General features: G+C 41.2%; 2 protein-coding genes across 7 annotated transcripts in view; one reads left to right on the plus strand and one right to left on the minus strand.

Annotated features, from left to right (window-relative positions):
- ctdp1 (CTD (carboxy-terminal domain, RNA polymerase II, polypeptide A) phosphatase, subunit 1) overlaps nt 1-16,534 on the minus strand; it is a 60,411-nt gene extending 43,877 nt beyond the window's left edge. For 2 of the 3 annotated variants that reach the window (XM_041053881.1, XM_041053883.1), the window contains exons 1-11: nt 16,053-16,534; nt 14,259-14,342; nt 13,496-13,589; nt 12,974-13,102; nt 12,320-12,470; nt 11,201-11,291; nt 10,509-10,675; nt 6,927-7,976; nt 4,441-4,582; nt 4,072-4,302; nt 2,000-2,153 (exon numbers count right to left, since the gene is read on the minus strand). In XM_041053881.1, the coding sequence (XP_040909815.1) occupies nt 2,000-2,153; nt 4,072-4,302; nt 4,441-4,582; nt 6,927-7,976; nt 10,509-10,675; nt 11,201-11,291; nt 12,320-12,470; nt 12,974-13,102; nt 13,496-13,589; nt 14,259-14,342; nt 16,053-16,348 (2,589 nt within the window). In that variant the 5' untranslated portion in view covers nt 16,349-16,534. The remainder of the gene's footprint in view (nt 1-1,999; nt 2,154-4,071; nt 4,303-4,440; nt 4,583-6,926; nt 7,977-10,508; nt 10,676-11,200; nt 11,292-12,319; nt 12,471-12,973; nt 13,103-13,495; nt 13,590-14,258; nt 14,343-16,052) is intronic. The other variant, XM_041053882.1, reaches the window with a different exon arrangement.
- A 1,498-nt stretch (nt 16,535-18,032) lies between these two features.
- Nucleotides 18,033-24,109, plus strand: adck5 (aarF domain containing kinase 5). 4 transcript variants are annotated; one of them, XM_041053263.1, is made up of 15 exons: nt 18,033-18,173; nt 20,005-20,096; nt 20,194-20,343; nt 20,468-20,543; nt 20,787-20,987; nt 21,080-21,220; nt 21,369-21,482; nt 21,576-21,707; nt 21,796-21,879; nt 21,964-22,045; nt 22,453-22,531; nt 22,612-22,703; nt 22,867-23,119; nt 23,319-23,435; nt 23,536-24,109. In XM_041053263.1, the coding sequence occupies exons 1-15, from the start codon at nt 18,150-18,152 to the stop codon at nt 23,636-23,638; spliced, it is 1,740 nt and encodes a 579-aa protein (XP_040909197.1). In that variant the 5' UTR covers nt 18,033-18,149; the 3' UTR covers nt 23,639-24,109. The 4 variants fall into 4 exon arrangements, with proteins under 4 accessions (XP_040909197.1, XP_040909198.1, XP_040909201.1 ...); XM_041053264.1 differs by having other exon boundaries at nt 18,034-18,118; XM_041053267.1 differs by having other exon boundaries at nt 18,034-18,118; nt 20,792-20,987.
- Nucleotides 24,110-24,215: the final 106 nt, after the last annotated feature.

Raw genomic sequence — 24,215 nt, forward strand, 5'->3', positions numbered from 1 at the left:
AAAAATAAAGTGGCTGAGTGATAACCAGTGCAGCTTTCCAGTGAGATATTATATCGTATTACATGAAAAAGGGACAAAATAATTACCACTAGCCCATATGTGACCTCACGTCATGTCCCATGTGAACAAGGCACAAAGCCTTTTCTTTAGAATAATCACCTGCTGAGAGGCTCTTGACAGATCTCAAGGATCCGCTTTGCACATTTTCCCCCGCTGAAGCATTAGCAGAATTCAGCCTCCATTAAAGAGTATTATCCAAGCAGGAGGTGCAGATCTCTTAGACATTAGTAATCACTTCACCTGCTTTGCAAGGATGGCAAAGAAAATGCAGAAAGTACGCTGACATGATATCAGAATATATGACAGGCTGGAAAAGTAAGGAAGATGCTGCACTAAAGGACGCGTTGCTCTGATGTTTTCAAAGATGTCTATAAATGTACATTATTTCTGTCAGTCAATAAAACTGGCCGAATGCTGTCTCCCGGGGCTGCATAATAAAACCACACAAACCGACAGCTAACTTTGGCCAACGCACAATCAGGTTTCACACTGATTGTGGTGTTCCTCATGGAAGGACTCTGGGACCTGTTCTTATTTTTTTTATATATTCTCCATATGATGTCAAATATCACTGTTATGCAGGTGATACACAGTTGGAGATTTCTATTTCACCAGAGAACTGCTGCTCCTTTCAGACTCTGCTCTACATTTTATTTGCCATATTAACAAGATCACAAAGACATCTTCTTTTTTTTGATGCTAGGAACATGAGACAAAATGAGACCATTTTTAAGTCTGAGCAATACAGAAATGAAGAGAAATACTTCAATTACAAGTTACTCAGATTACAGCAGCAACAATTAAGCAACAATTAATTCAGAATGCTGGAGCCAGGACTTTGGCTAGTACAAAGAAAAAAAGGGATCACATTACACTGCTGCTCACGACCCTGCGCTGGCTACCTGTACCTGATTTTAAGGTCTTTTTTCTTGTTTATCTTCCACTATCAGCAACTGTCTTTCATTTTATGTTCCAATAAGAACTTTTACATCTTTCTTTTAGAAGTTCTAGCGACAGATCTGGTGAATCTGCTTCCTGTTTTAATGCCACTAAAGCAAACTCCCTTGATACTTTTTAAGAAGAAATTAAAGACCTATCTTTTTGATGAGGCTTTTAATTTGGGGTTATCCAACTTTGTCAGCTCTCAAATCTTAATCTATAGCTTTTGCATTAATTTTTAAGTTGAATTTATTGGTACTTTTTATGTTTTATCATATTGTTGTATCGGATGTTTTATTCAGGGTTACCGTTTATTTTCATTTTTGGCTTTAATCGTGTTTTGTGAATGGCTTTGGCTTGCACCTTTGCACGAAAGGAGTAATATAACAAGTTATTATTATTATGTAGCTGTTGACCAATAAATGCCTTCCAGTAGTTTCTTAGTGACGTAAATAAGACTTTCAATGTGGATTAAGTAAAATCTAAGTGCTGAGTTTGTAAATAAATACTTCATTACAGCTCCATCAGCACTGCAAAAGGGGCAAGATCACAAATCTCTTATCAGATAAAGATAAGAATAGGAAAGTTGGAAGTCCAAAACAACAAAGGCTTATTATGCAGGAGCTTTGAAACTACCAAAAGCTAAACACAGCAAGTCTGTTCTGAAAATGAAGTTGTTTATGGTGACAACAACAAAGATTCCTTGATTGTGGGGAGCGGCACAGTTTGGTAATAATGTCTTGTCTCAAACTGTGAGGTAGCAATGGAAAAATAACTGACTCACTGCTGAGACGAGAGTATTCAAACACCTTGATTACTGTATAATATGAAGTCTTTGGTTTTTTGCCTGTCCTTAACTTTTTTTTTTTTTTTTTACAGTACACCATATAAATTATTTCCAAGCCTCTCAGGACATTTTTATTCCTCCTCTTTGTGATCTTTCTTGGAATTGCAAATTAATAGAAGGATGAGTCAACAGTAGCGTTTCCTCCTTCCTTACCTCTTTGTCCATGCTCTCTAGATCCTCCTTGCAAAGTGTGTATAGAGGCATCGTTTCTGACATGCTCGGCTGTCGTTTCCGACGAGACGGTCCCGGCTGCTCGTCGTCTTGGCTGGACCCTGCCCCGTCATCCTGCTGACTCTTTGAGGTTCCCCTGTGGCAAAATAACAGACAAATAACTTAAAACACTACGAAGGCAAGCTGCTTCATTGCAACCGAACAGAGGGACTGACAAGATAGCTGAAGATATCAGGTATTTCTGTGACCTGAGCAGTGACATCTATTATATTAGTTGTTTTTACAATCATATCACAATCTGGCTGAAATCGTAAGGAGGCCATTTTTTTGCCTCTTAATCATCCATATCAATTAATGAACTGAATTAATTAAACTGACAAGTCTGTCATCGGCTGAGTCAACCAAGAAATCCACTTACATCACTGAAAATGAATATTTATTTATGTTTTGTTATAAGAAGTAAGAGATAGTTACTTTGTTTTGGGGATTTTTGCTGGTTTGTTTGTCCCGCTTTCCAATGCATTGTTTTTCAAAGCACTCTTCACAGAAACTGTAAGGAAACTGCATTCATTTGCAAACACTGTACAGAATCAGCACTTTTTTTTCACCGCACAGACAATTTGCAGAGAGCAGGGTGGAAGAGTGAAGGCTGACCTGGAGACCAATGATAGGAGCTGCAAAGGCTTTATCTCTGTAACAAAAACCCATTAGATGCAAATCTTATGCAAGAGGGAAAAGGATGTTGCTTCCTCTTGGCAGTGCTTAATTGAACAGATCTTCTTTGATGATTAAATCCAAGTTTATGCAACTCCCTTAAACCTCCACACTGCCTCTAATCCATGAATAAAGTGGGACAATTTCATGCTCATTTCATGCTGTGAGTATTAATTGCAGTGTATCATCACTGATATATTCAATTCAAAACATTTAAGCCAGCGTGACTGTCCAGTAAAGAGATGTGAAGAAGGAGTTTATAAACACACACAGAGAGGACACACTCTTCATTAGCATTTGTGACTGACACATGAACGACAAATCAAATGGAAAAACACGAAGGTGACTTTGACGAACTGTGAGGCTTTTCTTGCACCTGCCACATTATTCTTATCAAACTGAGGTTGGAAATTAAATTAGGACATGACTACAAAATCAAATATTTATATGACTGGAAGAGTATAAAACATTTTTAAGATGAGTATTTTACACTGTTGAAGAGAAACCTTCTCCCCTAGCAGTGTAATGCAGCCTGGATTTTATTGTGCTTTTATTTAAGACCTAACGAGGAGATGAAAAGATGTGAAACACGGGCTCTGAGGCTCGTCTGGGAGCAACGCACTCACATTCAGAGGCTGACAGGTTTCCCCAGCCACCAAACGCTATAAAGGATGCATACAGTAAAAGGTTTGTTGGGGTTTTTTTTTTTATTGGTCCTCAGTTGTTAGCTGAAGACACCGCATGTCTCCACTGGGGGTAATTCATATAGTTCAGTAGCAACATACCTAAAGTGGGAGGGATGGAAATGTGGCCCAGATGACATGAATGAATGTGTTACGAGTTACTCTGCAGTCAGTGCTAAACAGAGAAACATCAGTAGCATAACACCCACTTTTATACACAAATACTTTCAGACTCCTTGGTCGTGTCGGTCTCAGCCCCAAGTTCATCTGTCCCCAGTCAAGATGTAAATGTTCAAAAACCGCTCACAAGTATAGTTTCAGTGATTTTCCTAAACAGCGTGAACTGTAGTTTTTAGCAAAGGGAGTAAAAACTGTATTCACTGGAGAGTATGTTCAACAGTGGATTAATACACAGTTATAATGAAGAACGGATGTGGGATTATCTGAAAATAAGCAGCAGTGGCTGTTATGGTTTGATGATTTGGGAAATTTTTATTAATATCATTTAATAGGTTTACATTTTTCAAAAAGGAGACTCGGAACCTGAAAATGGGCAACAAACAGAAAACCTATTTACACAAATCCAGCCCCATTTGAGTTAGTCTCATTCACTGCGTATGTGTATCACACAAATCTGACTCAGTTCTTGAGCAGTACCTGAGAGAAGACTGCTCCCTGTGATCAGAGAGCAACAAAGACCCTGATGCCTGGAGGTAGGGCGGTGGCCGTGACACCTGAGGGCCCCTGCGGATCAGCTTCCCCGTGACGGGGTCGTAGGTCCGAATCTCGAGGGCTGGAGGTGAAGGTCTGTGGTGGATGGGAGCTGCATGGAAAACAGGCTTCTGCAGGGAGCCCTGGTTGTCAGGGAAAGTTGCTGGACTGTTGCTCCTTTTAACAGACAAGAAAAACAGATCTCAGAGAGAGAATTGGAAAGGATTATCTGTAGTATTTTTTTAAGTTATAAGTTAACATCTACTAGGTCTGGTGGGGCCTGTAAGACCACGGCTCACTAGACAGCTCCTTTACCTTGGCGTCTTGGAGTAGTCCTCCTTCAGTGGGTACAGCTGCTCCTCCACCCGCTCCCAGCGCTCCAGACAGCTCCACAGCCAGTCGGGGTTGACAACATGAAGGTGCTTGCAGCCCTGTGCCTGACGAACCTTCTCGGTGCCTGGGTGACAGGAGTGAATGAGGGAAAGGTTTTGACCTTACAAACAAAAGCTATTACCAATTACACACTCTCTGGGTCTGTTGAATAATTCAGATCAATGCTCAGATTTTCTTTCCTGGAAGAGAAAAGAGGTCTAATAATCGCCTGGTCAATATTATTAGAAAGATAGCGAGGAGGATTTGTCTTTTGGAGCCAGCGTCCTTTCACTCTTCTGCCAGCACAACAGTTCTCTAAGAAATCCAAAAGGCGGTGCTTTGTTTGGGTGAAATCCACAGAGAGATGCGTTTCTGCTTGAATAACACTTATTGATGTTTGACACAAAGACACCAAAATAAATCTTTGAGTGCAGAGGCTCATTTACCCTGGGTCATTTTAGCCATGCATGGCCCACAATCAAATGCTTGTTCAGATATTGACTACTGCTGTTTGGACACATTTTCAATTCAGCTGGTGTAGTATGCAGAGTGGCTGTTTGCCATAAACTGGACAAACTGGATATTCAGTGTTTTTCCATCAACTTAAGCAGCAAAACATAACATGTGCATCATGCTAATTATTCATTATTCCATTATGATTTAAATGTGCTGAAAGAAAAAAAAACATTATATACTCTAAGAGTCAGTAATGCTAACAGCTCTGTATAGTTTATTTATTAGTTTATATATATTTAGCAGGTACAATGCTGAAGATGTTCACCAAACATTTTCTAATTAGCATTATAGTCAAGGTGCAGCTGAGGCTGCTGGGAATGTTATTAGTTTGTGGTCATAACACCAAAGACTTGACTTGGTTAAATTTTGATTTGCCAGTGACGCTCTGTGAAAAGTCATGGGATCACCAAACACACTAGGATTCATCCCCTGCGCACCATTAATAATGTCCAAAATCTTATGCCAGTTCTCTTTAACAGATCCATGGAGTTAAAGATGAAGAGGACCTGGTTGTTAAACACTATAATTAATCAATTACCTTTGTGAGATGCAAGTGATGAATATCTTAATCTATCAATTTTGCTTTTCTGGCAAGAAAACAGACATTTTCTTTTTCCGGTCAAAGCAACCTCCTGCTCATATTGCCCTTATTCCATCTCTCGCTGATTTTTCGCTCCTGATGTATGAGGTGAGTGATTGCCGAGTGCAGCTCTCAGCGGGGCCGGCTCCCAAGGCAACGGTGCCACTTCCTGTGCTTGTTTTCAGAAGCTAATCTGGATTCTTAGCAATACAGTCATCATTTCCAGAGCCATGGAGAAGAGCCCTGTGATGTATTGTTTGTATCTTGTGAACTACCAGAAAATGCATAAGGACATTATGCATGTTTCTGCAGATGGCAGCAACAGCTGATGACAGTTATGTGCTTAGGGAGCTTGATAAATAACTGGCCTGACCAACACCACAGCAAAACAGGACATTTTGCAGCCAACATGTTTACACGTGATGGTCTGAGCCCAGCACAGCAGTACATTATTTTAAGCCTCAGCGTTATCCAGGTCTGACAAGTGCAAGTCCTCACCATTTGGGGAAAAACAAAAACATACAAACACAGTCTCCAGCATTCACATGGTTCTCAGAAGCAGTGAACCGTGTGTCTGTCAATCAAGTAGACCTAATTGCAGAGAAGGAGCCGTCTCAGGGAACTATGAGAAAATCAATTTTAAGCATTATTATTTAAATCATTAATCCATTGTTGGCCACTCCTGTGCAGGAGAACTTCAAAACAAAGTGAGGAGGAGGACAGAGGCCCAGATTCACTAGTGGTTAATTGTTTGTAACCACTGTCAAACAATTTAAAAAAACAGAAAGAAAATTTCTTGACACTTTTTTTGATTAGAGATTAGAGATTTTTTTTTCTGCAGTATTGGTTCAGTGTATACTAGGGCTTATATGGTGGCAGTATCCACCATTACCACGCTGTATTCAGATTGCCTCCCTTCTCACCACAGATTCACAGGAAACGACATGCATGTCCTACAGCAAAATTTTACCTCTGATATTAATCTCAGTGTTTCCTGTTTACACTCTAACCATATCAGAGCTGTGTTAAGTTGCTGATAATGCAAACAGAACATCGTACTGCTGCTGCTTCAGAGGTAACACCTGCTGCTGGGGATGTAGCAGGGGTATACAGAGGCTCACCCGTAAACCCTTACTGTCATATGTTAGCTCATCGTACAGAAATGGCTGACCTCTGACATACACTAATTGTGATGACAGCGTACTCCATCTCAATTATCTCTGCTCAGCCAGTTTAGACGAGGCCCAGACACACAAATCTGCCAACACGTCAGGAAGCCCGACACTTTAACAAGCCTCACATGACCCTTAAATTCTATGCATTTACCACGTACCAGCTCTTGCTGCGATGAGATGTGTTGTCCGATTAGCATCTTGTGAGCTGAGAGCCAGATTCTTGCCGATCTTAGCCCCCAGTGCCTTGGCATGATAGTACTCACGGGTCCTTTCCATGGGGTAGTTGGTCGGGTACAGACCACTGAACACTATCATGGTGCCCTCCAGTGTCTTGCCTTTGAGCTCTGGGACAATCTTGCGGATGTCCGGCATTTCAGAGACCTCCTTTCTCAGGTAGGCCTCGTAGCGGGCGTAGTACTCAGCATGAATCCGTTCTAGCACTTCCTCCAGGTAGACCAGGTGATCGTCCTGATCGTTATCGGCTTCCTCTTCCTCCTCCTCCTCGTCCTCCATACTCTGGTCCAGCAGCTCCTCCCCCATGGTGACCCCAGACTGTTCACTATTCTGGGACTCTGTTTCTGGCTCTCTCCTATCTGAGCAGCCATTTCCCAGCTCGGGGTCTGGGAGAAGAACTCCTGAAGGTTCAGCTACATCAGAGGTGTTTTCTCCTTCCCCCCGACCTTTACTGTCCCCCAACCTTGCCCCTTCCCCATCACTGGGCTCTTGTGTAACACCTTCCTGTCCATGCTTCTTTCCTTGGCAAGACTTTCCTTCATTATCACTCTCTGACGAGGGAGGCTTTTCTGTAATGGAGTCATTATCACTGTCACTGGAAAGGTCAAAGTCCAAATTATTGGACTCGTGGCTCGGTGCCGATGAGTTTGCACCTTCCTGCGCCTCTTGTATCCTGTTGCTATCATCTTCCTTTACATTTGTTCTGTCACCGCCCTGATTTTCTTTTGACCCTGCCCCAGGCACTGCCTCAGTCACTGACTCTTTACTTTGTCCTGATTCGTCCTCCACAGCCCCTGTGGGATGAGTCCGTTCATTTGTTGGTACTCCCTGAGAAGACTGAGATGTTGCGGGTTCATCTTTTCCAGAAACACTGTGGTCCTTCGCCCTTTTCCTGAGGCCATTATTATGCTCTTCTGCGCCAAGCGTCCCTGCTGATTCTGTGCTCTCTGCCGGCCGGCCTGAGGGGCCTCCTGCTGGAACAAGAAATTAAAGTGCATCAGAATCGTGTCACCTTTTGCAGGGCCACCGCACTGGTTAATAGGTGAGACTGCGGCAGGATTAGTTTAAGATTAAAGGATTCTGGTGTCAGTCGGGCCAATGTACATAAGAGTTCCCTATCCTGACAACTGAAATGGAAAGTCTAATTGAAAACTTGGTTGAAGCCAGTGGTTGGCAAATATTATCTTGCACAGAGGTGCTTATATATAATGTTCTGAAACTACCAACAGACAGGAAAAGATTATCAGACAAGCCAAAAACATAACTGGAAGCATTAACTGTATTAGTTAAACAATAAAAATGTCACGAGTGCAAAAAGAACAAATCTTGTCTAGCAAGATTTTACCATGAGAAAAGCATTAATGAATTCTGGAAGGTCAGTGACAACCTTCCTAACTTTTCACATTAGTACATAATACCCAGGGTATAACCCAGATTTTAGCTCAGGAAGCTACTTCTCCATGCAGAATCTTCCACTGAGGCTATTCAGACTCCTCTGGGTACATCGAGTCACTCCAGTGCAAGTGACTCTGAGCGTGAAATATAATTGCCAAATGATAACCTGTCAACATCACAGAGAGTTTACCCATACAGTAGTGCTGACATTGAGACAGGCAAACCTGAGGGGGAGAATTAAGGATTTAGAGGCATAATAATTTTTTCAGTGAGCTGGAAGTGTGCTGTAAACTCTGCATAACATACACTTCCATCAACAATAAGAAGTTTGCTTATTCATGGAAGCAGGTCACTTGGAAGCGCAGGGCTGGACGGAGATGAGAGGGCAGCTAAATAATCTGAGGAGGCAGGGCACGCCAGAGCGGGCGCGGGCCAGTGGACGCCAGGCTTCAGAATAGGAAGGCAGCGACTTAGACTAAGGGCAAAACTTTGCAATGCTGCTTAATATATTCTCAAAAACAAAGAACCTTTTTAGACTTACACCGCATCATCTCAAGATGAAGAATGGCTCACGATCTAAAGTGTATTAATAGATAGTGTGGTATAATATTTAACATGGTGTCAGTTATGGATAATCAGAAACCACATTTTATGTTATTTAAATGAATGAAAATGTAGTTTATTTTTACTTTTGCTCAACTGTTCAAAGCAGCGAGAGAGTATCCTGGCAGAAAATACCTTATAAAAAGAGTTTGTATTTACATTGGACCAAATCTGCTTTGAGCTTCAGTCTAACATGCAGCATTAAAATCGGTAAGAAGTCGTCTCTGATGAATGAATTATACGCAGTGGGCTCTACACATACTTCAACTGAGGTCGGAGCTTATGTTTTACTCTTTGAATTTAGCAACAATATTAACAATTATTACTGAGCCTGGCAGCTGTTGTAACATGGGATCAGTACAACCAGGAGTTATCAGATAATTGATGTGACAGCCTGAGAGAGTGGGTGTAAAGGAGGTGGGGCTAAAACAGCCCCCAAGGACACACACACTGGCTGGCTCCAAGCAGCACGTTTCCTGCTATGATAATGAAGAGAGTACGCTGCAGTTCAAAGGATTCCCTTTATGAGGGGCCATCACTTAGCAGTTCAGCACAGAGGGGACGTACAGAGGTGAAAGTATTGGAAACCTTTAAGAGGGTCTGTCCTTGTTCTTTGACATGTGTCTGTGTAGGCTCATTATGTGAATTCAGGGTACTGGCTGAACATGAACGCAGTGCTGATGAGTATTTATTGTCCAGCCTGGGTGTTTGTAATAAATGATATGACCAAGACATTTTTCAACCTCAACAAACAAAAAAACTGTATTTAGATTCCACATCCAAATTAATGCACATTAGGGCTGCATGTGTTTAAAATCATGTTTTTCCAATACCAACACATATCTCAAATCAAAAGCGCAGGCAAAGACACATATAAAATAATTAAACTAATGAACTCTGTTCCACTGTTAAACATTAAATTAAACAAAACTCTTTACACATGCAAAACAAAAACTGCAATAACCAAATTTAGATATCCAGACCCTTGGTTACACTTCCCTTCTCCTTACCCCTGCAGCTCTCAGACCCACAGGCTGCAGCTTCAAAGCAGCCGATGCTATAAATCCACTTTTCCTTCAACCTACTGTTAACCTATTCAGACGTCCAGATTCATGCAAACATTAGACATATCTGAAACTACACTTCTTACTGAGAAACTATTTATCTATTATATTTTATTGGTTACACAAATAACTGAGCTGACTGTCAGTGAGATGTAGTACAGTGAACTCTGAGACTTTATTTCCAACTATATAATGGACTGTGTAACATTCAGTATTAGTACTATGAACTTATAAGAGCAGCCTAAGATCAGTGAGACTGCCCTGCTTGTTAAAAGTGCCTCTCACAGGAGGATGAGCAGGGTACTGGAAACATTACTTGGTTGGTACAGTACATTCCTTGGTTGTACATTCAACCCTCTGTGTTACATAAACTGTTAGGAACTTTGTGGTGAAAGGGTTTTTCTACAAATGCATCAGCTTATCAAAGATGTGGGAGTACTTTACCTTTCTTGGCCATCTGAGCTTCCCGTGATCCGGGGGGAGCGTTGATATCCCCTGTGCCTTGGAAGTAGATGTATTTCTTCACAGTGATGAGGTTAGGTGCAAACTTCCACACATCCTCTCGGTCATCGATTATGCAGACCATTGAATCCCCACAAGGGAAAAGGTTCCTGTCAGGAAAAATGCACAAGACACTGGTAAAAGTGCTGAGCTCTTTGACAGATGTCCAAAATCAGACGAGCCGTTATTTATCTGTCTTTGGCTGCAGAGTTGTTTTAGTGACTGTTTTTCATGAATCAAAGCGAGGGGAACTTCAATTTCTAACATCAATCTTTCAGTTTCTTTTTATTTTTATTTGTAAGGAAATGTCACTGACAACCATTCATAAACGACACTGAGAAAATAACAGATTTCTGCTCTTTGTGCTACTCTACCAACACAGTCACTGACAATAATGACTGATTCAAACAGTTACAGAAGATGAGATGGATGAATTCACTGCTGCCAACATGTGGTGCTGATCATACGACCATAACCTTGTAAGAAGAAGACGACTTTCTATAATTTATATCTATACAAAAAGGAAACAAAACAAAGTAAAACAATGTCTAGAGAGCAGACAGATGGAGGATCAACACAGACTGAACTATTAACAATTGATGTAGTTGTCATCTTCAGCAGAAGCAGATTCCCACCTAAGATTCCCCGTCTTGGAGTAAGGATCGATGCATTCGTCTCTAGAAAGGATCCGGTGAGAGAAAAGCTTCTTTTCAGGATCCAGAAAACCTAAAAAACAAAAGGATAAAAGAGTATATGAAGAAAACAATTGGCATATTTAAATGCAAGTTCAGCTCTTCCTCTCTAGGACCACAATGGATATTTCTCTTGCGCTGAAACGTAACATAATTTAATATACCATTAGATACATTAGAAAAACTCCCCCTACAAAGAAAACAGCATTTTATCACATTTTAAGACATTTTCTCTTAGAAAGCCTGACAAAGTTTTCAAAACTTCATTTAATGAGAGATTCGGAGTGCGCCTAAGACTGCCTGAAAAGAAATATACAGTCTTCTTTGGTGATATCTTGCATAGAAACAGGGACCTACCCCGGCTGAGCAAGACAGTCAGAGTATAGGATTCTTAAACCAACAGAGAAGCTGTCAATAGCTGGAGCACTGCTCTGAAACATGCCGACCTCCCTGAATCAGGGCCAATAGTAAAATCCAATTCAAAACGCATTAAACATTCATCATATGGAGGCAGAGCGGTACTGGACCTGGGCTGCCTCTATTATATACAGTATGATGAAATACTGCAGGCTGAATACCAAAAAGACAGCATATAAACATACGACCTACACTTCAGTAGAATCCATCCTTCTGTCATAAAAATATTTTCATTTAGGAGGAAACCAAAGCCAGTCAGCTAGCAGCCACGCGCTGCGAACACTGGGCTGGAAATGGAAATATGCACATTCAGCATGTAAACAGACAAAGTGTTCAGGCAAAACATTAACTGGCATAATATGCATTTTAAAATTTAGCACCCCAGCTGCTTGCAAATGACACATGGAGACACTGGATGCACAACAATGAACCAACACAGCACCAGATGGACTACAACACGTGAGCAGACATCTCCCTCTTGTGGACACAAATAAGCAGCACAAAATTTCCTAAACAGTCAAAATCTAAATACTTCACTTCCTACTACATTTTGATATAAATAAATCTATGTGGATTAATGTTATCAGTGCCTCTAATGTTGGGGAAAGAGTGGTACAGTGAAAAACAATGAGTTGAGTTCATTACCAGCAATGGTGTGTGCATAAAGGCGGCTCCCGAATGTGAAGACATGTAACTCATAGAGTTTGGCAATTTTCTCCAGGAATTCTTTGCAATGCGGTCGTAGTCGTGTGTGGAGCATAGGCTCTCCTCGCCCGAGCTGGAAGTGGAAAATTCCCTGGAGGAAAAAAAAAAGTCAAACACACACACACAAAAAAAAAAAACAGATTTAAGATGAAACATTTGGTCTTAAGTCAAGACTATGAATACTAGACCTTGTTTCTAATGTGAGATGAAAAAATGCCTGTACTAATGTAAACTTAAAAACAATCATTTCTGTTGAGATTTTGCATTTATAACAAGACAGCAGTTTGATCTTGCTCAGGAGAATAACTCTGAATCCATCCACATCACATGTTACGTAAACGCAGACGTGTAAACAGTGAAGAGCCAAAACCAGCACCGAGTAACAACCAGCACACAAATTAAAAGGTCTGAGTACAGAAACAATGATTTGTGACACTGACATTATGGCAGCACTAAAGTGAGACTATGTTACACATGTAAGAGGAATTATCCCTCTTACAAATAAATACTTTAATTCATATTGATATCAATTAAACGCCCTTACTATGTTCAGCACAGTCCAGGTAACAGTATGCTGATAAGACGGAATTATACCTTATTAGACATACGCTGGCAGTGCTGTTCAGTGGTGTGGATCAGGGTCTGGTCCAGATCCACCATCAAGACCAGCTTTTTGTTCCGGTGGAGTCTCTGCTGGTCTTCTCTGCCCAGCTGTTCTGCTTGCTGTTGGAGTGAATGAAGATAAAACATTGAATATTAGAAAATCAGAGCAACCACACACTTCATGTCTGTGCAAGGCCTCTGTACTTTTTTTTTTTTAATAACAATCTATTAAGCAGAAATGAAATAAAAGAGACTGAACATTGAGTATTTATTTATGAATTTTTGGCATAAAACCCAGTTTATTTTGAAGACACAAAATACAGGTACAGTTCAAAAAAGGTCAATATAAAATAAAGGACATTTCAATGTGTGAGTACATTGTGCTTCTAAAAGCAATGCACACACAGAGATATTATATTGTAATATCTCTGTGTGTGCATTGCTCTTGAATGAATGTGAAGCGTATCTGCCCTACTAGCCCAGTCTTCCAGGTATCTCCATCATATGACTCACCTCTGAGCTGACCATCAGCTCAGGGACACTGTGCACCATGGAGACTGTTGCTGTGGAGATGGGAGTTTGCTGGTTCCCATTCGTGCTCTGCAGCCTGAGAGAAAAAAAAAAAAAGAAGAAGAGTGGGAGTCATGCATTTTGTGTATCTCTTAGGTCCTTGAACATATTGCGACTGAGAAGAAAAGCAGCTTTCACAAACATGCACATTTGAATTTGTAAGACTTAGGTCTGGTTACTGGTTTGATCTGAGCAAACGTTTGCAGAAAAAACTCCAGTGAGCAAGTGATTTGGCTGATTGTTGGCAGTTCTAAGCTACTTCAGACTCACATTTTTTGTATATCAATGCAAACCCTGGAACCTAAAAACAACTTTCCATTTATCTTTCCAGCAACAACTTTAACTGCAATAATTATAATACCCTGGGATTATGTTGCTTTAAATCCGTGAACTCTCCTAAATGTATCTTGGCAGGGATTCTTCATGACAGCTGTAAATTTTACATAGTTATCAAACTGACACAAGGCAGAGTGTGAGTGTGAACACTTCATTTGTGACCTGAGTTGTACTCAGCTCTCTCTCTGTATGATCTCTGGTGCCACCTGATGGCATCAAATAAAACACAATCTCCCACAAATATTCTTGGTCAGTTACAGTTACTGATGCTGGAAAGTTGCAGTTGAAACTGTAAACATTTTTTTCATGGTAGGGATGTGAAAATACAAACATAGATATCTTCCGTGTAGGTCTGTGTGTATTTCCTTACTGAGTCAGGTCCTGGCCACATTCAGCACATAAACCCTTCATCACTATCGGATGGCTGCATTCTTCTATTCTGACAATGACCCCCCTGGAAAAAAAAAGAATAGAAACATGAGTGTAAATACTTACTGATGCAACAGTAAACCAGTAATAGTGCATTATTTCCTTCTTTTGGCAGGATTCACATATAAAGAGCATGTTAAATGAAATGTTGGCTTTGTGGCTTGTGTATGTAAGTCAGGAGAAATACAGTTAAAATAACACACAATTGTCTGTTTCAGCCTCTCTGGTGTGAGGACCTACTGCTTTTCTCTGTTTTATGTCACTGTAAACTGAATATAATAATAAATAATCATTAGTTGCAGGTCAAGTTATCACTTCAGAAAACAAGCTGTAAATCCAGTCAACTAAACATCTTGGCACAATTCACACAACTGCTTGTTTTGTCATTAGAGCACCACAGTGGCCACTACTGATGTAAACAGACCTTTTATAGCAGTGGAAAACATTACTAAGTTGGAATAAGTTGCTGTTGTATTATTAGTTTGTGTATTAAAACGCGTGTTAAATCAAACTTGAGAGAAGTTCTTCTTCTGTTGTTACATGCTTTAAATGTGGGGGGCGACCCTTTATAAAACATTATAAATAGCTAATCCTTTGTTATTCAGTCTAATTACTTTGCTGCCTCCCTGAGACAAACTTTCTCCTCCTCCTTGTGTTGCTGCGGACCAAGTATCTGGCTTCCACTTGATTTCTAAAAGCAGTCACTTTTCACACACGGTCTGCTTCAATATTATTTCAGACTGAGAGTAGTGTACTGTCAAAGCGAGTAGCAGGGATTTTCAAAGTCGGGAGTAAGATTTTACAAGGCGCACCTGAAGGCAGCACAAGCCCTCCTACTCTGACAGGTGTGACATGAAATCAACACTGTCAATATTCACCGATATGAAAGGAGTGAAAATAAAAAGTATAGTTTTAAATGACCGCAGAGTGAATCGATTCTTTTATATTTATATATATATAGTCCACAAACAAAGTGGGATTACTGTAAGGCAAAATATATTTTTTTAAAAAGTACAAGACCAACTGAATAGCGCTAAATAAAGTATTTGCGGGAGACACCACTTGTTCCTAAATGGCTGCTGAACATCAGTCTTCCCTTATTCTGAAATAACAGGCGAGCAGGTAGAACAACGGCCGATTCCCATTCACGTGGACAGCAGCAACCTCAGGCCAGTCATCTACCTGTCAACAGGTACACATATCGTGCACGCGAGGGACGGCTGAGTCAAGGCAAACAAAACGAGACAGAACTTCTCGTGGTTTTGCCTTCAAAGTAAATACGTAATTTATTGTTTGTCCTATAAGAATGGCTGCAAGATTATCAAAGTAACCACTTATAAAATCATATAATGTTTTCCGCAATTTCGGTAACAATTGGGTTGATTACAACTATAAATCCAACGAGTAAAAATGTTCAGAAACAGATTCTTTTAAAGAGAACGCTTTTATTTTGAAGGCCCAGACCAAAGGTCTGCTTGTTACTTCGACTCGCTTGACACAGGTTAGAGCAAATGCTGTGAGTGATGGTCTGAGTACAGCTAGCAAACAAGCTAACATTAACTTAGCACATACACTTAGCAATGTTAGCTTGTTAGCTAGCTAAAGTTATACTGCGCTTGAAGTCAGTAGCTGGCACTGCGATAACAAAATTACAGGTGACATGTTACCTGTACCCGTTCCAAGCAGGGGGCAGGTCAGCTAACATTAGCGAGCTATAGCAAGCAGTGTGACTCACCCGGGAGGAATGACTTGTCCAAGTTGACAACATAGCTCCTTCACTACTCCAGCACGGTCCGATTTCACCTTCTTCTCTGGCAGCCTGGAAGCCTCTGCCCCCTGCTCCTGAGGCACGGGAGCACACAGTGCTAGCACAGAGTCAACGTTAACAAGAGACCCGGGTTTGACCTTCCACTCTAGAAGCCGTAGCGGGGGAGCCACGGTCGGCCAGCAGATATCTACCACCTGCACCGCGGGGCCCTCCGCTGATGTACCGCCGCCACCACCGCCAGAATCTGCAGGAGGATCCTCCATCTGCCCCGCGCTCTCCAAAAATCCCTTTAGTTTGTAGCAATGGTCCACTTAAAACGTATCCACTAGACCTCGTTATCCCCCGTGAATCATTAAAACGTGCAAACCATTAGAATCAAGGGGAATTAAAACAAATGTGCTTCCGATTTAAATGCAGTAGCTTCCACACTCTGCTATGTTCGCTCTTCCCGCCCGTAAACAGGAAAGCGCAATACTGCAGCGACACGGGTCGCTTCAGCATCCGGTAGACCACGCAGCCAGCTACATGAGAAACACAATTTCCACTGAGGTTTCAAAATAAAATCCCCTCAAAAAAATACTAGCGCGACGTTGTTTATTGAAACGGTTTACCAACTACAGCTTCACTACGTATGTCATGGAATTATCCAATTGATTATTTGGAGTGCATTTTGTTGTGAATATTACCTTAATATTTCTAGTGCTATACGAAGACAGACATTACCTGCACATCTTTCTTTTTTTGTAGTTGAGCAATTTAACAACTTTTCTTTTGAAGGCCAACCCAAGTTTCCGTTTCGTCCTGGCTAATTTATTCTAATTGGACAGAGCTCATGATTCTCTGTACTGACAGTACTTAAGACAAGCACAAAACAAGCTGCTTTTTATACATGTAATTAATACCAACAAAATATGGCTATTATGACAAAATCCTCTCGAGCCATCCAATACCTCTCCTTTTTTTTTCCTTTGCAACTTTACATAAGCTTGAGATGAGGACCATGGAGGCCACAGAGACCTACATGATGTAAGATGATGTAACATAGAAATAATACTATATTAATGTCTCATGTCGCACCGTCGGCGGCGGTACACTATATGTGAAAGCTTTACAATTGTAGGCTACTGCCATGAGCTGTTTTTTTTTTAAACACGCAATTCCCCTCCAGTTTACAATCACACCAGCCTGTTATTAAACTTCATTTAGGTGGATTAGACTCAGCCGAGCTAAAGCAAGTTTATTACTATTACATACTCACAAGGTCATTTTTTAATTTTTTAATTTTCTTATTTTACATCTTACATTGTCGGTTACTGTCAATAATTTATTTTAGAATTAGTTTTATAGTGTTGAAGTTGTGACTTGAAGGGGAAGGACGAGACATGAATATCAAACAATTATAACAATACAAGGGCATACATCGGTCCACTCCATATCATCAATGACGTATTAGTTCAGTACCAGAGAGTAGTGTACTGTCAAGATACAGCTCTGCCCAGTCCGCATGTCCAGCCACTGTTACTTCACAGGCTCCACACAACATCACCTTCTGGTATCCACATAATAACTCATAAGTGTATTTATCATACAGAGGGAGAATAATGAAATGGAATTTTCACTAAATACTTTCAGTTTTAATTGTTCAGTTTTAACTCTTTTTTACAAGTAGTTTTAATTGCATAATTAATATGTTTTGTAAAAATAATCCCTTACACTTTTTAAATTAATAAATTAATCTAATCTACTTTTAACTGACAATTGAAAAAAAATTGTTTTTAATGCTAATTACTCTGAGGGACACACACCAGTCCAATGTGCGAGTGTCTGGCAAGAGAAGTTCGACCAACGCACAAAATAAAGCCCCAACTCGGAAACAGGATTCAAGCGAAAGCGGAAGTACGCTGGAGGACCCACTCGCTCTAGCTTTCTACTCTTCGGCAACTAAGAGTCATGCTAGTTCGTAGCTGACCAGTAATTAAGGAGGCGGTACAAGTTCTGAACTGGACGGACACTTCGAACATTAATTTATCACTGTGAGCAAAGCTATTTGATTAACTCGGGAACATGACAGGAGAAGCCTCCAGAGTGGTAAAAATAACGATATTCCTAAATCACTATGAAGTCAGCTAGTTGGCCAACAGCTATCTGCAGTTACCGTAGTTAAGTGCTAACGGTGCTAGCTGGTTATGTTGGCAGCACATACTAATGGACTGGTGTAAAAGGTGCTAAAGAGCTTAAGATGTATTTTTTAGTAAACCCGATACGCGAGTATGGTTATTTTCACGTTTAAATGAATGTATATTAAGATCGCTAAGCTATATTTCACAGTTTTCTTGTACTGTTGGCAGCTACAATTTAGAGGTGACCCGGCATTGTGTCTTTATATTAATGTCAACAGTTAATGACATAGTGTTATAAAGTTGGACCAACACAGCTAGCTGTTCCTCCTCATTCACTGCTGTGTCAGTCATAGTGGTGTTGGGGAACAGTCATCAGACTTGTGCTGCTCTGTGTGTGTGTGTGTAACAGAGAGTTTGTTTCAGAGCTCAGGTCCCTGACATTACTGCTATTTCTACATCAATTTGTCAACTGTGGAGACATTTTGTCCCTCAGATGCAGACAGCAAAAACAAACAAAACAGCAAAGTAGCCTGGCTGGTTATGTTGGCCTTGATCTAGACCCATCCTCCTCCTCCTCCTCCTGTTTCTTTCCCAACACACACACGCACACTAGTACTGTTACGCAAACAGTATCTAAGTCTATTAAGGGAAGGTAGCTTGGTGTTGGATCTTAAGTAGGATCTGGCTCCTCTGAACTGTCAGTGACTGTCTGGCTGTCAACTCAGTCTGGCAGTCAGTCATCAGGTGTTAAATAACCTGCTATTTTGACAACCACCTGAATTGTTGTAAGAGATTTTACTAGTAAAAAATGTGAAACATGCCTGAGTTCCAGCTTCTTAATTGTGAGTACTTACAGGTGTTTTGTATCACTGTAAACTGAATAAAAAAAAACTTGGGGTTTTCTTCACTGTTGTAAGCAATATGATGACTATCTTGCATTGCAATAAGATCATCACAGTAGCACCAAAAAGCCGTAGAACTCTGCAGGGAGACGCGATCACAAGACAAGCTCACAACTAGCATTAACACAAAAATTAGGAACAAATAAAACAGAGAAGAGAGTATGGGTTTTTCAAATACTGGCAGCTGACAATGTGGACTGCTTAGGGTGAGCAGACTCTGTAAGTGCGAGTTATGGAAAATGAGTCAATCACGAGCAATTGTGTCCTCTATACAAGAGCAAATTATTTTTAATTAATAAAAATTTGTAATCCAGATCACAATAATCACAATGAGTACTAAAAAGTGACAAGACCAGAAAGAAGTGTAGGAAGAAAGCTGCAGCTTTTGGAAAAGAAAATATGAATTGTTTTTCTGCTCCCTGCTCATGCTGACACAGTTGGCATTCCTTGTCATGGATACAAACGGTATTGTCTTTGAGGCTGTAAAAAGACTTTGTACTCACGGCCTTGTCAAAACTGCGCTGACACTGTACATATGTTGCATCACTCCTGATGATTTATCCAGTGGTAGTTTACTGTTAGTATTTTTGCTCCGACTGTTGCCGCCTTATGACTGGAAATGCAATGATTATTAGGGCTTACAGGCTTTTTGGATTTGATATGGTGTCAGCAGTTCAGTTTACACTGAAGATGTTCCTGTTATAAAATAAGACAACACTGTGAAAATCAATTTCTAGGCTTAAGTCCAAAGTTCAGTGGACTAAACTGGGGTTGAGACTAGAATCTGGCCTTATTACACATTATGAGCAGTGCAGAGATAAGAGTAAAACCTGACATGAAGTCAGTTCTTTTTTGTGTGTTGGGGAGATTCTCATCCAGTGGTTTTGTTTTCTTTAGTTAGGGTTGTGCCTGCATCACACAGCTCTGCTCCGAAGGTACTCACATCCTGGCTCGTCATTCCAAAAAAACAGATTCTTCAGTTCACACAGGTAAAAAGTACCAGCCATCCCATAATCCCAGGTCAACTTCTGTCCATGGTGATGATGTTGCTGTCTTGATGAAATGGGATGGTTTGCTCCTTTCCAGGGTAGGTAAGCGCCGAGGCCTGTTATGGAAGACACTTGTTGGGATCTCTGTTGGCGTACCTGTGGCGGTGGGTGTCCGGTATGCTGCGTCAGAACCCAGAGAGAGGAGGAAGATGAGGATTGTGATTGAAGGATTTGGTCGCTTCTTTAGGTTCGTCAATATCTTTATATAGTAAATGCTTAAATGTTTATGAATGATTGTACAGCAAACTTGACTTTACAAGTCAAATCTAAAGCTTTTAAAGTCACCGTGAGCTTCTTATCTGTGTCCTCAGATCTCTCTCTGTGGGAATCCTTATCTCTGTGGACTACTGGTGGACCACCAATGTGGCTCTCCGTGGCCTGGATGAGGTAAGTTCCATGTCATGGTATAAGGTCAGTGTAGGTTTAATCAGTATGGTTTGACCCTGAATGTGACTGCTGATGAATCTTTTCATCATGTGAAGCTCCTTAAGTTTAATTATATCTTACTTATAGCTTAAGTTGTATTTCAAGGCAACATAGAAAGAGGTAGTGTTATATCTTTGTTACTACTGGTCCTGGTCTGGTCAGTCATCCGGACAATCATGTCTTACCTCTGTCCTCCACTGCTAGAGCAGCCCATCCTACTTGGCTGAGATGTCAGCCTGCCACCAGAGGGCAGCAGAGTGCATGGTGGAGGGCGCCATCAGGAACGGAGGAATATACATCAAACTTGGCCAAGGTCTATGTTCCTTCAACCACCTCCTACCCCCCGAGTACATCCACACCCTGCAGATACTAGAAGACAAGGCCTTGAACAGGAGGTACAAAGAGGTGAGAACTACGCCACAAGAAGAGACACAGGGCTCAGTGAGAGAGATGACAATCTCACGGTTTTTCACGATTGTGTTTGTGCCTCTTAACAGGTGGATGCTATCTTCGAAGAAGACTTCAACAAAACCCCAGAGCTGCTTTTTAAATCATTTGACTATGAGCCCATAGCTGCCGCCAGCTTGGCTCAGGTTCATAAGGCAGAGCTGTTTGATGGGACTCCTGTCGCAGTGAAGGTAAGCACTGAGACCAAAAACACAATTCCAGTCATGAATTCAATGTGTTGTTATTTCTGGTCTTTTTTTGGGGGGGGGGGGTAGACAGTCAAAAATTCCCAACATAATCCTTCAAAATCCTGTTTTTGTCCATTTCTGCTTCCCTCAGGTGCAGTACATTGACCTCAGGGATCGTTTTGATGGTGATATCAGAACACTAGAGATCCTGCTGGACATTGTTAAGTTCATGCATCCCAGTTTTGGATTCCGCTGGGTTCTTAAGGTCAGGATATGGTGTGGTGTCTTTGTTGACATAGTGTATATGTCTAGGAGAAAGACGTTTCACCTTGTGTTCATATTGTTTTCATGTCTGCAGGACTTGAAGGGTACGCTGGCTCAAGAGCTTGACTTTGAGAACGAGGCCAGGAATTCAGAGAGGTGTGCACAGGAGCTGAAACACTTCAAATTTGTAGTTGTGCCGAAAGTCTTCTGGGAGCAGACTAGTAAGGTGAGGTTATTAGTTATGGTACAAAATAACTGGACGTTGATAATGTCTCTCTTTAAATCACTGTCATGTTTTTCTCTCACGTCCAAAGAGGGTGCTGACAGCAGAGTTTTGCCATGGCTGCAAAATCAACAATGTGGAAGACATTAAAAGACAAGGCTTAAGTCTGAAAGATGTAAGTTGAAGTTCTCTAGATGATATTAAGAGTATTATCACAGAAATGCTGGCCGAAATGCTTCATTACATATGTTTCTTGCAGACTGCAGATAAGCTGATTCGAACATTTGCTGAGCAAATCTTCTACACTGGTTTCATCCACGCTGATCCTCACCCAGGAAATGGTGAGTACATCAGCATGTGTGTGTATGAACGTGTTACAGTATGAAAGGGAATACTATTAATCAGATTTAGCATTGGCTACAAGCACATCTGCATTTGTATTTTCTAACAATTGCTTTTAAGTAGACCATCATCCGGTCTCTGGAACACCCCTGTGCAATGGACTCAAAGTCAAACTTCATAGTAATGATTAACAAGCCAGCAGAGCCTAACTAATATCAGCTTGGACAATATCAAATGTTTTTTTTACTGCAAATAATTTGGCCAGTAAGTAACGAGGAGTTGCCGTGCAGGAGATAAATCGGTTAGAACCAGTGGTGCTTTTACACAGTTTGTCCAGTTTTACTGAAATAAATCCCATCTGCCATCTTCCTCCTTTTCAGTATGAAAGTTTTCTTTGTGTTGACAGTTCTAGTGAGACGAGGTCCTGATAACAAGGCGGAGCTGGTGCTGCTGGATCACGGGTTGTACGAATACCTCAGTCAACAGTAAGAGCTGCATGAGTCACTTTAGTAATAACCTCTGAGAATGTGTTGCTGTCAGCTCTAACTGTGACCTTTGACCTTAGCAACAGAGTGGCCCTTTGCAAACTGTGGAGGTCCATCGTCCTACGCAATGAGGCGGCAATGAAGAAATACTCTAATGCACTCGGGGTCAAAGGTGAGGAAACTTGACGTTATTCTATGCCAGTAAACGTTACAGATTCCCCTGTTAAGTCTAAAAAAAAATTAGTCTGGTTATTAAAATCCAGCATCAGAGAATCCAGTTGTCTCCCGATGATGACAATACTCTGCCTTCATCTCATTCCTCATCTGCTGTGCAGAGTACTTCCTCTTCTGCGAGATGCTGCTGCAGCGACCCATCAACATGCGGGAGCTGGGTTTGTCCAACATCCTGAGCAGAGAGGAGACAACCTACATGCGCGAGATGGCCATCCACCGCTTCGAAAGCATCATGCAGGTGCTGAAGTCCATGCCCCGGCCCATGCTGCTGGTCTTCCGGAACATCAACACGGTCCGAAGCATCAACATCACTCTGGGAGCACCGGTGGACCGATACTTTGTCATGGCCAAGAGGTTTGCACAGCCAGTCTTTACATTACAGCAGTTAATGGGTAAAAGCTCCTGTGGACTGCTGAGTCAAGGAGGTCAGACTCAGAGCAGCAGGTTGACCACCACGTTGGCAACGTGGATACCCTGTTGCTAAAAATATGATGCTGAATGTCACAAGCATCGTCAAATATTAGTTTCATATATGTGACATGTTTTCTTCCAGTGCTGTTCGAGGCTGGGGGAAGATTCAGGCAGAGAGGGCAGGGATACTGCCCAGGCTCTGGGTCCTCCGCTGGGTGAGGACAACATGGGAGAACCTCAAGTTTGAGCTGGCTCTGAGGTAAACACTCATTTGTGTCAGAATGTCTGTAAATGTTTATTTAATCTTTATATTTTTGTGACTAAGCCATCCAAAATAAATGATACGGCTCCTTCCACAGGTCGGAGATGGCAGTGATGCGTCTGACCCGTTCGTTCCTGAGCTTGCTGTCGTACTTTGGCCTCATTTCTCTGGACGCTGAAATGTATGAGTACCTGAGGTAATGCACAGCTCTCCCACTCTGAAGGAGCATAAGAGCATAAGATAATGCAATCCAACAGCAAGGAGCCTTTACTTGATGTAGCCGCTCCGAGTGCTGCTAGTAATGGTGCTGCTCAAGTGTTTTCCACACCAAATCTCATCCGGAGCTGTCTCAGACATGACGTCTTCAAAATGGGTGAGAATGTACTGATCTTCAGGTCTGTAAAACACCAAACCCATTCCAGTGTTGACTCCCAGATGCCAGAGTTTCAGAACTTAAAAGCCTATTGTAATGTTTTTAAATTAAATTAAGGAAAATTAAACTTTTTTTTTTTTTTTAGTATCTGCATCATTCAGTTTGTTTTAGTGTCATCTTAGTAACTTAAATCCTTTTGAAATCAAAATTTGAGATGTTTTAAAGTACAGTTCGTTTCAGAGAAACTTGGAAACATTTCCCTTATTTTGTAGAAGCTGTATCATGCTGGCTGAACTTTGGCCATAAAACACAACAGCCATGAGTACACTGTGCAGGTTACATGTTTTTAAATTATTTAATAATGTTCATGAAATGTTCTACCTCCTTTTTGTAAAACATTCCTG

The sequence above is a fragment of the Toxotes jaculatrix genome, chromosome 13 (genome assembly GCF_017976425.1).
Source record: "Toxotes jaculatrix isolate fToxJac2 chromosome 13, fToxJac2.pri, whole genome shotgun sequence".
NCBI classification, from domain to species: domain Eukaryota; kingdom Metazoa; phylum Chordata; class Actinopteri; family Toxotidae; genus Toxotes; species Toxotes jaculatrix.